The following is a 13,168-nucleotide window of genomic DNA, read 5'->3' as shown; positions in this document are numbered from 1 at the left end:
GTTGCGAGATTTTTAAAAATGTCTAGATCGGGAAAACATGTAACTCACCAGCATTGTTCTAATGGATTTCCAGCTATTCCATCTTGGAATAGAACTAAGTAGACTTGAAGGCAGTGCTAGGTCAGGTGTGTGATGTGGTTCAATCCCTATCTTTAGTGTTACTTTTAGATAAACTTCAGCTTTTGCTGAAGTTTTTTCTTCAGAGAAAGGAAGGTAGCTAGCTACCTTTGCTATCTGTTGTCCTGCTTTGAGGCAGTGCTGTAGGCATTGCAGATAGGATTTATCGGAATCTCTTGTTGAACTCATTGATAAGAAGCTGGCAGTAAGGAGTATAGTGTTGCAAATCTTTACTTTTCTCTGTTAACAGAAATTACATTCCTAGTGCCTTTATTTTTGCAAAATTATTGGTAACCACCTCTGAATTAAGTGATTCTTAGATCATTACCTCTTATGGTGTAATAGAAAAGATTTTATTAGTGACATCTTTGAAGAGTCAATGAATTATTTGTAATTAAAATAGAAATTCCTGTGTTGATCTATTTGTTCTCTACTAATGAAACATTTCTGTTAACATTATTATTCAAGATGATTTTAAAGAGTTAAAAACAAAAATTAATCCCTTTTTTGTTTTCTACATTGGCCAACATGTAAACTGAACCCTAAATTTTCAAGTACTTTTCACTATATAGATTCAAAGTGTTTATAAGAGCTTTTTAGAGGAATGATTTTTCTGTTCAAGTATATACAATAGATTTTCTATATTCTTGGGTCCCGTAGTACATCCTAAATTGTAGATATGTGGTAATATTCTACTAACACTGTAAAGAGAACTATTAAAGTATGAGTTCACATAATTAAAAGAGAAAGCTATACAACATACATTTTATACAAATGAACACTTGAACATAGCTGGCAGCATTAAAATTGGTATCATTCATATGGTATTACGAAAACAAATATTGGTACTGTATCTTCCTGCATTTAAGTAATCAAAAAGCAATTTATAGCATAAGATTTTAATGGATTTTTATATAGCACATACAAAGAAAATTTACCAATAAAGTGTTTATAAAAAGCAAAATATGAGTTAAAATGAATTCCCCACTCAGGCAGTAGCCCAGTATATGTAGACAAATAGTTTAGTACAAACTGGGATAAAATATATAGGAGAACAATATGTTAGCATTCATTCTAGTGTCCTGCACAAACACACAGTTAAAGCAATTATTTCACTACTTTTTAGCAACAGAGTAAGCAACAGGAAAGTGTTGAAAGACTCATCAGTGATGGAATCCACATCTCTTTCTTCACCATTGATAATGACCATATTAGAAACCAGTTCATCATTATATAATGTATAACTACAACCTTAGTCATGAGTTCTTTTTTGAAGTATATATTTAAGCATGACCCTAATGTCAAGTCAGTGTCTTTTGTTTTTGAGCTGTACATTATCGGTAATAAATTTACATTTTGAATATTAGCGGGGGCGGGAGGGATCCAGCCCTACCGGTGGTAAACTGAGTTTCTGTGGTATGTTGGGATTTTGTTGTTACGGAAAAACAAACATTAAGATTGAAGCTCTTATTATTCATGCAATAATGATTTGTGGTGTTTTGCTCTGCCACTGGAGTGTGGTAACATCTTCACAGCTCACTTCACACTTGCTAACTATACACCTCTCACCTTTGCTAACAGTTCAGTTTTTTTGCCCATATTGCTAGTATTTTGAGCAGGTGGTACCTTTTGGACATTTGGGTGGTGCTTTCCATTAATTACATTACAACATTGTGACAGTTTTACTGAAACTCAATTCCAGTTCTAAACTCTCATGAGAGCCTGGCCAGTGTGGCTCAGCAGTTGAGCATTAACCTAGGGTCCAGGAGATCACCGTTCGATTCCTGGTCAGGGCACATGCCTGGGTTGTGAGCTCGGTCCCCAGTGCAGGGCACAGCCGATCAATGGTTCACTCTCACATGGATGTTTCTCTCCTCCCTTCTTCTCTCTAAAAAAGCACTCCAAAAAAAAAAAAAAATATATATATATATATATATATATATATATATATATATATATAAAGAATTATTCAATGAATGCATAAATCAGTAGATCAGCAAATTGATGTTTCTCTCTCCCTTCCCCCTTCCTGTCTCTGAAATCAACCAACCAATAAAATTTATTTTTTAAAAACCCTGTAGGGAATTGGAACTTACTAGAATTTATAGATACATGTGAAATTACTGTCTTTCTTAAAATCTCACTATTTATTTAGGCGTATTTCATATTTTTTAGGTTTTATTATTTTCTCTAAAGATCTTTTGTGTATATTAGCATTTGTTGGTGTTGTGAATAGTTGTTTGTTGTTGTTGTTTTTTAAGGAGTACTTTTTACTTGTGGTCATGCAGACACTATTAGGTTTTATATGTTTACTTGGCAACATTGCTGAATTCTTGATTATATGTCTTACGTTAAAGTAGAAAATATTTTTATTTTCTGAGAAATCAAAGCAATCTCAGAGACATTGTGTGCCACAGGATCAGGATACTAGAAGGCAGCTTCAATTAGTTACTTTGGGGAGTATTTATATGTGAAGAATTTTATCCTTGTGTGTCCTGTCACAGACAGGGAGGCAGACAGACAAAATCTTCCATTTTTCTTGGCAATAGAGTTGGTCTTTGTTAAAAACCTCCCACCCCCATTTAGTATAAATGTCCCGTATGCGCACACACACGGAAGAGACACAGCAAAAGAACCTCTTGTGACCGTAGAGGTAGAGACTGTAGTGATTCATCTACAAGCTAAGGAACACCAATGATTTCCAACACCAGAAGCTAAGAGAAAGGCACAGGACAGATCCTTCAGAAGGAGCATGGCACTGCCAACACTTTAATTTCAGTCTTCCAGCTTCTATAACAGTGAGAAAATACATTTCTGTTGTTTTAAGTCACCCAATTTGGGATACCTTGTTATGGCAACCCTGGGGAGATAATACAGACTCCATAAAAAAGAAAACATTGGCTCAGAAAAAACAACCCAAGAACAAATGAAATGATTGAGTTCTACCAATGGTGGATGAAAAGATTGGCAAATCCTCTCCCCCCAAAACAGCTATAAAGCTGTACAAAATGCTTATGGCAAAACAGTTATTTCAGAGCTTTGGGATAGACTAAAGACATACAACAAATTGTGGAGCATTTATTTCGTAAAAATTGCTGAACTTTGGATAAGAAGAGTAGTAGTCTAGTTTGCTTTAACATGATAGCCTGCAGCCATTATCATTCTAAAAGTTCTCATTAAAAAAAAAAAAAAGTATACAAATGATACATGAAGATACTCTCATTGCAAAATAACAAAATGCATCAAATGAAACTCCACATTGATTGTCTTATCCTTCAATCTCATCTCTCCCCTTTGGCATTACTGTAGCTATATAGAAACAAATAATTTGGTTTTGTGATTGTTTTGATATTTAAGTAAAGTCATATTGTATTTTTTTAAAAAATGTTGCTACTCTTGGATTTCACTCAGTTTATTTCCTTTTAGGAGGCGCAGGTCAGAATGGAGATGGGCTGCAGACCGAGCAGCTATTGTCAGCCGCTGGAACTGGCTTCAGGCTCATGTTTCCGACTTGGAATATCGAATTCGGCAGCAAACAGATATTTACAAACAGATACGTGCTAATAAGGTAAGGGATAAGTGTCTGGTCTTTTTCAACCCAGCTAAAAACTACCATTATCCCTTTTCTCCTATCCCTCAATAACTTAACTATGTCAAAGAGAATGGTTTAATATGATCTGATATAGTGGTTTAATGTGTTTAAGAGCCTGATGTTGCCTAATGGAGTGCAGATAACACTGCTAGAATATAATGTTAAATTGAACATCTGTTTAGAACAAAACAGTTTGTATACCTGGGCTAACAGGAAACATAAGAAAAAAGCTGAATAATGTATGCCATTGACTAACTCATTTATTTATAGAAAAGTGGTGATGACTAAGGATTTTTCATCTTGCTTTTTTACATAGACATCTCTGTTTTACCTAGTAACCAAGCTCCCTTGCTTCCTTGAGGCAAAACAGGTTTTTTCCTGAAAGATTGTTCAGGCAAAATTTAACATTGATGATTAAGATTTTGATTTTCTTGTGTCCTCATATCTTCAGAGAGCTGATTTTTACTACACAGCTTTTATCTTTGACCATAACATTGTATAGTTTTTCCTCTTAAAAATCAACTTAGAAGAGACCTCTGTTCAGTTCAGGTTTGACTGAGGGATAATGTGCACGGAAGAAAAATCCATTCAACAGATGGTTGAGTGCCTGCTGTGTACCAAGCACTGTTCTCCTTAGCGACGTCACAGTGATAAATAAAAATCCTACTTCTGTGAAGCTTACATTCTTGCAGGGTATTTTTTGTATTAGGTTGATGCACTTGGGCTTCATGACTGGGCACATGGGTCTAGATGAAGCGCTTACTGCTCCTAAAATTAAGTGCCACAACACGTTTTTGTCATGCCTTAGTGCTGATCAAAGCCTTCAGAAAAGTGCTGTGAACTCTGCATTAAATTAATTAGCAGGCCAAAAGTTATAGGATGACCAGTTGACAAGGTGGACGGAACGATGAGAGTTTGAAGTAAAAGTTTTGTAGCTCCCCCCCACCCATAAGCTTTTATTTCAAAAATTCCATTTCTTCCAAATTCTTTCCAAAATGGTCTATATGTAATTCTCCAAAAGTTCAGTAGAGCATGTTAGAATTGAGGGCAAAGTCCAGAGGACTTAACCTTTTTTTCAAAAAACCTTTTGTTCCCTTAGAATAAGGAACAAATTAAATCCCAACTACTTTAAAAATTACCAAGAGCACATGAAGGGTTAAAGCTAAAAATATTCACCAAGGGTGGCGAATATTTTGCTTCCTTTTGCTCTTTACAAGGGAAATTCGGTGATATTTGTACAGTGTGAGCTGGAATGGTGATAGGAATAGGCAGGAGATGACTGGATATCCTGAGTGAAAAAAGTCTTGCTCTTTCAGGGACCCCCTCTTCAGTGTCTGTTTCTAGGTTGTTATAGCCAGTAGTTAAAGCAGGAATATTTACATATTTGAGAACAAGAGTCTTAGTAATACCCGAGATTAGTACAATGATAGTTATATTTGTTGCTTTTTATATACATTCATAAATGTATGTGTATGTGTTTTGTTAGTTCCCCGTTATAAAATTACATTTCATAGACTTGAAGATAGTGCCGATTGTAAGATGCACCATTATTTTACGTGCCACTAAGAAATGATTTCAGTTAAACTAAGACATGCCATCAATTGTTACAGTGCATTCTGATTTAAAAGATGTTGAGATGTGAAGAAGTGTGCCTTAGAATTGATGAAAAACGGTGTTATCAATTCTTAGGAAACTTGGAAAATACAGGGAAGTATAAAAGAGGAAGGGAGGAAAACACCTTTCTCTTTTAAGTTTTTAAAGCCAGAATTTATTTCTATTTTAAAATGCTCAAGAGACTATAAAAAGGCCCAAAGGCTTCCAGGCTTAATACAAGATCACACTGAGGTGGTATCTGTCAGTTTCTTCATTACTAAGGCATCAGCTTGATTCTTGTTAATGAAACACACCGATAATTCTTCTAGTTGTGTCATGGTGATTTCCTCTGACTCCCGGTATTTTTCATAAGTGGCCATCAGTTCACAAACGATGAAAAATGTAATGCCAGAAATAACCACGAAACGTCTGCAGATTCTACTTGAATATCCTTTCTACATTATTCTTTGAAACCAGTTCCAATGATTATCAGTTTGAGTAGTGGGGAGAGCATGATGTGTGTCATCTGCAAAGACTGGTATTAAATGCAGTTCTTTGAGAACAGAAACCAGGGAAACACCCTTCAAGAAAAAACCCTTTCTCTCAGTTTTGCTGTGAACCTAAGACTATTCTAAAAAAAATAGTCTTTTAAAAAAAATACCCAAGAAACAAAACTCAAACTCAACATTTGGGCATATTTTCTTCCACTATTATTTTTCTATGCATATAAATAATTTCTTTAAACATAGTCATGTTACATGAGGATCCTGGACATTTTCTATCTTTTTTTTTTTTTTTAAACATTTTTACTGGCTATATTTTACTACCTTTCTTGTTTGATTATTTCAGTTATGTGCTTTATTAAAATTATACAGGCATACCTCAGAGGTATCGCAGGTTCGGTTCCAAAACACCTCAGTAAAGTGGAGGGGCATACCTCAGAGGTATCGCAGGTTCGGTTCCAAAACACCTCAGTAAAGTGGAGGGGCATACCTCAGAGGTATCGCAGGTTCGGTTCCAAAACACCTCAGTAAAATGGAGGGTCTTCTTGCCTTCACTTTGTAAAAACCGCAGCATGTGTGAACTACAATAAAATGAGGTATGCCTGTATTATAAAGCATGCCTTAATAAACACCCTCACCTAAGTCACAGCATGAATACTTTTATGTTCTTGATGCATACTTGAGAGAAGTTTTTTAACAGTATGCCTCAGTTTACAGTCTCAATAGCTGTGTGAGAAGATAGTTTTACTTCATTTTTGGTTCCTGCTTTATTCTTTAACTTGTAACTCAGTGGTAATGGCAGAGCAGTTTCAGGATACTTTGAAAAGTCTTAGATAGTTCTAAATATCTGGAAAGTAGTTATTCTGGAATTTTGTGTATATATTGATTATCCAAGAGTTTTGTCATGCAGGACATAATGTATTAAAGAGGTACCAGACTTGGACTTTGTAATCTTTGGTTCTAGTCCTTGCTTTGCTACTATATAGCTATATAACCCTGGAAAGAAGTTACCAAACATTTCTGAGTCTCATAGGCATTCTAGATTTTAATACATTTCCTTTGTACTGCAGTCTGAGTATACAATGTCTGTTACAAAATTCTGACTGGAAAAGTAAAAGTAGAATGGTAATCCCAATATATGGAGAAAATTCACAACTTTATTAAATACTTATATTTATACAATGTCTATTTGTACAAATGTACTCGTTTCCTGGGGCTGCCTTGATGTTCCTTGGTTTATAGCTGCATCGTTCCAATTTCTGCTTCCATCTTCACATGACCATATTCTCTCTGCCTCTGTCTCCAAATTTCCCTCTTACAAGTCCAACCAGTCATGTTGGGATTTAGAGCCCCCACTAAAGGGCTCTTGATTACATCTGCAGAGACCCTGTTTCCAAATAAGGTCACATTCATTCATAGGTTCTGGGTAACATAAGTTTTGAGGAGATAAACTATTCCACCCAGTATAACAAATAAGCAATGGAATTTTCCCCAAAGATAAATTATTACGCATTTGGTCTTCATGTATCACTATAATAATACATAGAAGTCTGATACATTTACTATGCATTGAAGATAAACAAGTGGAGAGTCAAAGAGTAGTTTCTTCATGGTCATACAGCCAAGTGAGTACAGAGCCGAGATTTGAGTATCTCGCTCTATTGTTAAAGTTAGCAGTTTCTTTAAGTGCTTGACTATTTGAGTTATAGAAACAGGTGGTTTTTAACCATTTGTATTTTAGTAAAGTGGATTGGTGTTCTCAATTCCCATTCTGCTCCAAGGTTTTCCAGAGTTGCCTGGGTTGTGCAGTTTTTTCATGAGATGACTTTAGGTTTGGCTGTAAATAAATTGTCTTTGGACAGGGATTGGAGGCTAAGGCTTTCATTTTCTTTTTTAGGATTACTCTCTTGAATATTAAGGTAAGTTTTCTTGAAGGGATGTATTCCAAAAAAGAAAAGTATTTGAGAACTGCTAGGTGATTACCAATTTTTGTTCTGTCAAAAGTTTGGTACTATCTTCCAGGCTAAGTGTATGTACCTGTATAACAGCACACACGCTTAGCTTGTATGTTGTTTAATGCACAGAATAAATCTGACAACTCAAAAGGCTTGTAAGAGTCAGAGCTAAATTTGAACTCAGGGCTATTTATCTGACTCCAAAGCATTTTTTGTCTAACACACAGTACTCTTGTATCCTTTTCATCATTTCTCTCTAGCATATTTATTTGAAATTTTACAGCTGGTAAAACTGAGGGGGAAAGCACAAGGGGGACCAAGCGGGATCTGTTACTTGAAACTTTTTTCTCTTAGCGTACAGTCTTCATCTGTGTCTAGTACAAAACATCATATCCTCCTTTTTAATCCTATTTTTATCCCTTCTTCTGACCTGTGTAATGACACAGCAATTGCTAACTAGTGATGGAAATAGTAGGAATGAGAGGAGAAAGAGCATTGGAGCTTCTGGGTAGAAAAGGAGCAGAATGGGAATAGCAAAAGCCTAGAAGACCTTTGTCTTCAAAATTGATGTAAAGTTCCCATCTTGATAGAGTTATAAGGTGTTGTATACAGCTGTTTTCTCTAGGTAGCCCAGGATGGTCCTTGTGGAATTGGTCTACAGTGAGGTCACTGACCATCTTAAGATGAGTAGGGAGGATTGACCTCACAATGAAATGGAGCAAATGTGTGAAATTTCATCTTAGTTCTATATTACAAATTAAGGGGTGATTTTTTAAAAATTTTTTATATTGTACTTTGACTCCATACATTATCTGAAATTGGTAAAGGGGAAGCAGTAAACCCATGTATACAACTTAGTTTTTTTCTTTTGCTTCCTTTTTGCTTAATTTGGCCTTGTTTTTGTAATCAAGCTTAGCATAATTCCTTTCTACCATTTCTTCTGTTTTCAGTTTTGGTTCATTCCCCCCGCCCCCCGCTCCTGCCCCCCCTTTTTTTTTTTTTTTACTTATGTAGGACAGCTTTGTGTTTTCACAGAGGAATAATTTATTAGGGATATATTATGACTACATGTAACTGTGACCCATCCCAGTTCCATTGGTCTTTATGTAGGAGTTTTCTAGGCCTGGGCAGCCCAGGCATGATCCTGGTTACAGTTCAGGGAGTGTTGGTGAAGGGTGGGGAGACTCTCCGAGACTTTTTACCTTGGCCTGTTCTAGTTACTATTTATTTTAGAGTACAGTAGCCCAGAAGTTATTGCCACTCAGGACTGATGCCATAGCCATGCAGAACTGACCCAGTGTAAACCCAGAATGCTGGAGAAACCCAGCTTGAGGTTGCTATGATAGGTGTGGAGCAGAACTTTGTGAAGTTCTCTTTGCTAATAATAACCTTTGCTTTCATGGCTATTAACTATATTGAGTGTATTTTAGGGAATTTTAAGTAATCATATAGACCTCTTCTGTAAAGTGCTACTTTCATCAGTCTCTTCACTTAGGCTCTACTTTTCTTAAGGTTTCATATCATGCAGCACATGGTAGACAACAAATGTCACCTGAATGAACTAATTTTAGTTATTTAAATGCTTTTTGTTTGCTCATCCTCTTTTTAGTTGCTTCCATCCTTTTTGGTGTGAGGTAGAGTATAAGGGATTTATTCGGTTTTGTATGCTATAGTGAACTTTCATATTGGGGGGGGGGCAACAATGTATAGACCAGTGTTAGCTCCATCAGTGTAGCAATTGAGCACATATTTGCAAAAATAGATTTGATTAAAACTAATGGGCATTGAAAAGACCTGAACAGATCAATTTTGTTTTTGTTTGTTTGTTTTTCATAGTAAGCTAACGTCTGCTTTTACCAAGTTGGGCCCATGCTGATTATGGAGAGGATTTTGGAGTCATGTAAATTTCTTTTCACGTTTTGTTTTTGTTTTTGTTTTTTTAATTTTCTGGATGAATGTAAGATCTGAATTTGAATTGTCAAGCAGGAAACAAATCTGGGGTAATGCTTATGAGAAACAGGTGCCTTTGGAATACTTTTGTTTTTTCTTTTTAAAATAGTTGTTGGTTTCTGATATATTGTAGAAACTCTGAACCTTTGTTTCATCCAGTAGTTTTGGTTGCTTATCATTTATTTTAGCTTATTATTTGTAATTGTAGCACTTCAGTTTGGTCATCCTTAAGCCACATTTTTGATCAAGTAAACTAAAAAGGCTGCACTGCTGCTGTTAATATAGTATAGTCTGGTTGGTAATATTGTGTAAAATACCATACACTGTGATAAAGATTCCAGATCTAAAAGATGCTAATGGTGCCCGGCCGGGCGTGGCTCAGCAGTTGAGCATCGACCTGGGATCCAGGCTATCAGGGTTCAATCCCCAGTCAGGGGCATGCAGGAGGCAGCTGATCAATGACTCTTTCAGCATTGATGTTTCTATCTCTTTCTCTCCCTCTCCTTTCCTCTCTCTGAAATCAATAAAGATATATTTAAAAGATGCTAAGTGGTAATAAGCCATGTAGGTCAAAACATTCAAATAGAAGAAAGGGGAAGCTTGGTTGGGTCTGATTCTCAGACCTTACTCATGGCTATTGCTAGGCTTTTTGTTGAAATAACTCTTGGGAAAGCATAGCATGAGGGAAAAGGCATCTGGCAAACCAGTCCCCTTCCCTTAACTCTTTTTATATTAACTTCTAAATTAAATTTGTAACTTTTAATACCACTCACTTGTGCTGTGTTTCTCTGTGTCTCCTAGGGGTTGATAGTTCTTGGAGAGGCGTCTCCTCCAGAGCATACAACAGCAGACTTATTTCTTCCACTTAGTTCTGAGGTCAAGACAGATCATGGGAGTGATAAATTGGTAAGTATAAACACAGAAAAGGGGAAATGAATGTGAATTTGGGGTATAGCGTGAGCACACAGTTTATTCTCTGTTAGAAGGATCCTTGCATTGGCTAGAAGAAGGGTACTGTATCGCCTTTTATCCTTTTGGCATTTAAAGATCTGAATTCCTGAATAGGGCAGTACACGGTTCCTCCTGCAGCTGTGTAGCTGGCTTTAAGCATTCAAAAGCAGCTCCTAGCTCTCAAGGCAATACAGCATTGTGGCCTTATGAGTGTAACTGGAAATCAGAAGAACATGTGGCTCTGGCGCCTTTGACAAGTAAGGTAACCTTTTTGGGCCACTATAAAGTCAAAGGTTCGACTAGAGGTTTAACTCACAGAGATTCTGAAAACGCTCTCTTTGAGTTACCCCCTTTAATTCTGTAATGAGGATAATGCTGTAATTTTCTGTAATTTTCTGGGTTCTATTTCTCTCAGCAACAAGATTAATTTCTTTTCCTTCTGAGTTCCAAAAGCACTTTTTGTTTCTTTCACTTTTTTACTTTCCCCAGAAGGTCACTGGCTTTTGTGATTATTTGCATTTCTTAATTTAAGTAATTTGTTAGAAATTCCAAAGTCCCATAACAATTGTTTGAGAGGCTAGTAAGCAGTGCTGGCTCTCCAAATGTGGGTCTTCTTGCATCTGCAAATCAGCAAAGCTTGTTGTCCTTTATCATTTTTAGCAGGAACCTATATGATATGGTGGAAACCAACTTATCTAATGAGAGTGCTTCAAGAAAGCCAGCCACTGATGCTAGGGGTAAATGTGAAGACATTAAGAGATTGATAAGTTAAAGAGCAGAAGTCATTTGCAGCTGTTCTGCTGATTGCTCTAACCAGAATAAAATTTGTTACAAGTGTGAGAGAACACATTAGTAAGTTGGAAGGTTAGCTGGTGGTATGACCTTTGCAGGAAACATGAGACTTGAAGCATGTGTGATTGGGAGTAAGTTTTATGTAGATATTTATATGTGTACAGTATTTAAGGATTCCAAGATTTTTCTGGTAATCTCCTGTACTCAACACTTGTGGAGGATAGGACATAACAGTCTCATTGTGTTGTTCATTCTCACTGTTATATTTATACACATTCACATGTGTGCACATGTGCTCCACTTACGGATTTGCCCCTTTCCCTACCCACCATTCACTTGTATGTGTTTAACCCATATTAGATTGTAAAATTCTTGAAGATCAAGACCATCTTCTTCATTCCTCATAGTGTTGACCATAGTAGTTTCTACATTGTACAGTAGATTGCTCTTTTGATTCAATAAAATTGATATGTATGAAAACAAGTATATATTGTTACTCTGTCTTTAAAGAGAGGTTTAATCTTCAGAAAGTCTTTCTGAAGGAAACAAAGGCAGACAAAGTAGTATGTTTCCATTGTTTATTGCAGTGATTTTCACCTGGTGTGCCCCAAGAATTTTTTTTTAATACCCAAGGATATATTCATTGATTTCATTGATTTTAGAGAGAGGAGGGAAGAGAGAGAAACAATGATTGGTTGCCTCCTGTGAATGCTCCCTGACTGGGAATCAAACTGGCAACTTTTTGGTGTATGGGACACACTCCAACCAACTAAGCCTCGGCCGATGTTCTTAACCACTTAGCCAAACTGGCTAGGGCTATAGTTCACTCTTGATATTGAATTTCCATAATACATCTGCCCTCAAGGGTCCTGGGTAAGAAGAGTGTAGCTGTGTTCCTATCTCTTCGGGTTGTTTGTAATTAACTATTGAAGAAGTGTAATGTGCTTATAACAGTGTTTGGTCCACAATAGATACTTGGTAAAATCTCGTTGATACTGTTTCAGACTATACTGTGAGTCTAGGTAACATCTATCAGCAGAACCCAGGTATCTTCCCTTGAGGACTTGGGCATCTTCCAACGGGCATACATAGGAAAGTTTAGAGGGAAGACTTCTCAGTTCTTTTAATAGAGGGGTCAGGAAAGGTATCTTCATGGGGAAGGATGTACTTAAGCTGAATCCACTGAATTTGTTGAAGGCTGGAGTGGGGAGTGAGTTTCAGCAAGGACGGTATTGCATGTAAAATGTAAAAAAACAACGAACTTTAGAGAGCCTGGCATTATCGAGGAACTGCCTGCGAGGTTTCTCCACTGTGGAGTTAGTATTTTTCCCTTTGTAATGAATGACTATCGTGGGGAGATTCTGTGTAATAATCTATTGCTTGTTATACTTTAATCCACAATTTTATCATCCACTGGAGGCTTTTGCCTGCAACCATTGTTAACTGTCCTGTTTACTAAATGGTGATTTTCTATTTTCTACATTTGTTAATTGTAATTCTGTTAGGAAGAGCTGTCTTTTCTCCCTTGTTTATGTAGTCATTCAGTTTACATCAGAATGGATTCATGGGTTTTTATTTTATGAGTTATAATCTATTACTATTATTCATTCAGTTCTAGTTGCCCTCAGATTTTGACATCAGGACCTCCTTCAGATTTGCTCCTGTGTCTTTTCATCATGCTTCTCTGTATTTTTTTTGAACAATTAGTTTCTAGT

General features: G+C 36.5%; 1 protein-coding gene across 4 annotated transcripts in view; it reads left to right on the top strand.

Annotated features, from left to right (window-relative positions):
- Positions 1 to 13,168, top strand: part of KANSL1 (KAT8 regulatory NSL complex subunit 1) — a 137,735-nt gene that overhangs the window by 87,150 nt on the left and 37,417 nt on the right. For all 4 annotated transcript variants that reach the window (XM_016204000.2, XM_087826273.1, XM_087826272.1 and 1 more), the window contains 2 exons: positions 3,544 to 3,685; positions 10,512 to 10,616. In XM_016204000.2, coding sequence (XP_016059486.1) covers positions 3,544 to 3,685; positions 10,512 to 10,616 — 247 coding nt within the window. The remainder of the gene's footprint in view (positions 1 to 3,543; positions 3,686 to 10,511; positions 10,617 to 13,168) is intronic.

The sequence above is a fragment of the Miniopterus natalensis genome, chromosome 17, assembly GCF_054644295.1.
Source record: "Miniopterus natalensis isolate mMinNat1 chromosome 17, mMinNat1.hap1, whole genome shotgun sequence".
In the NCBI taxonomy this organism is placed as follows: Eukaryota; Metazoa; Chordata; class Mammalia; order Chiroptera; family Miniopteridae; genus Miniopterus; species Miniopterus natalensis.
This window is presented reverse-complemented; position numbering and strand designations above follow the sequence as displayed.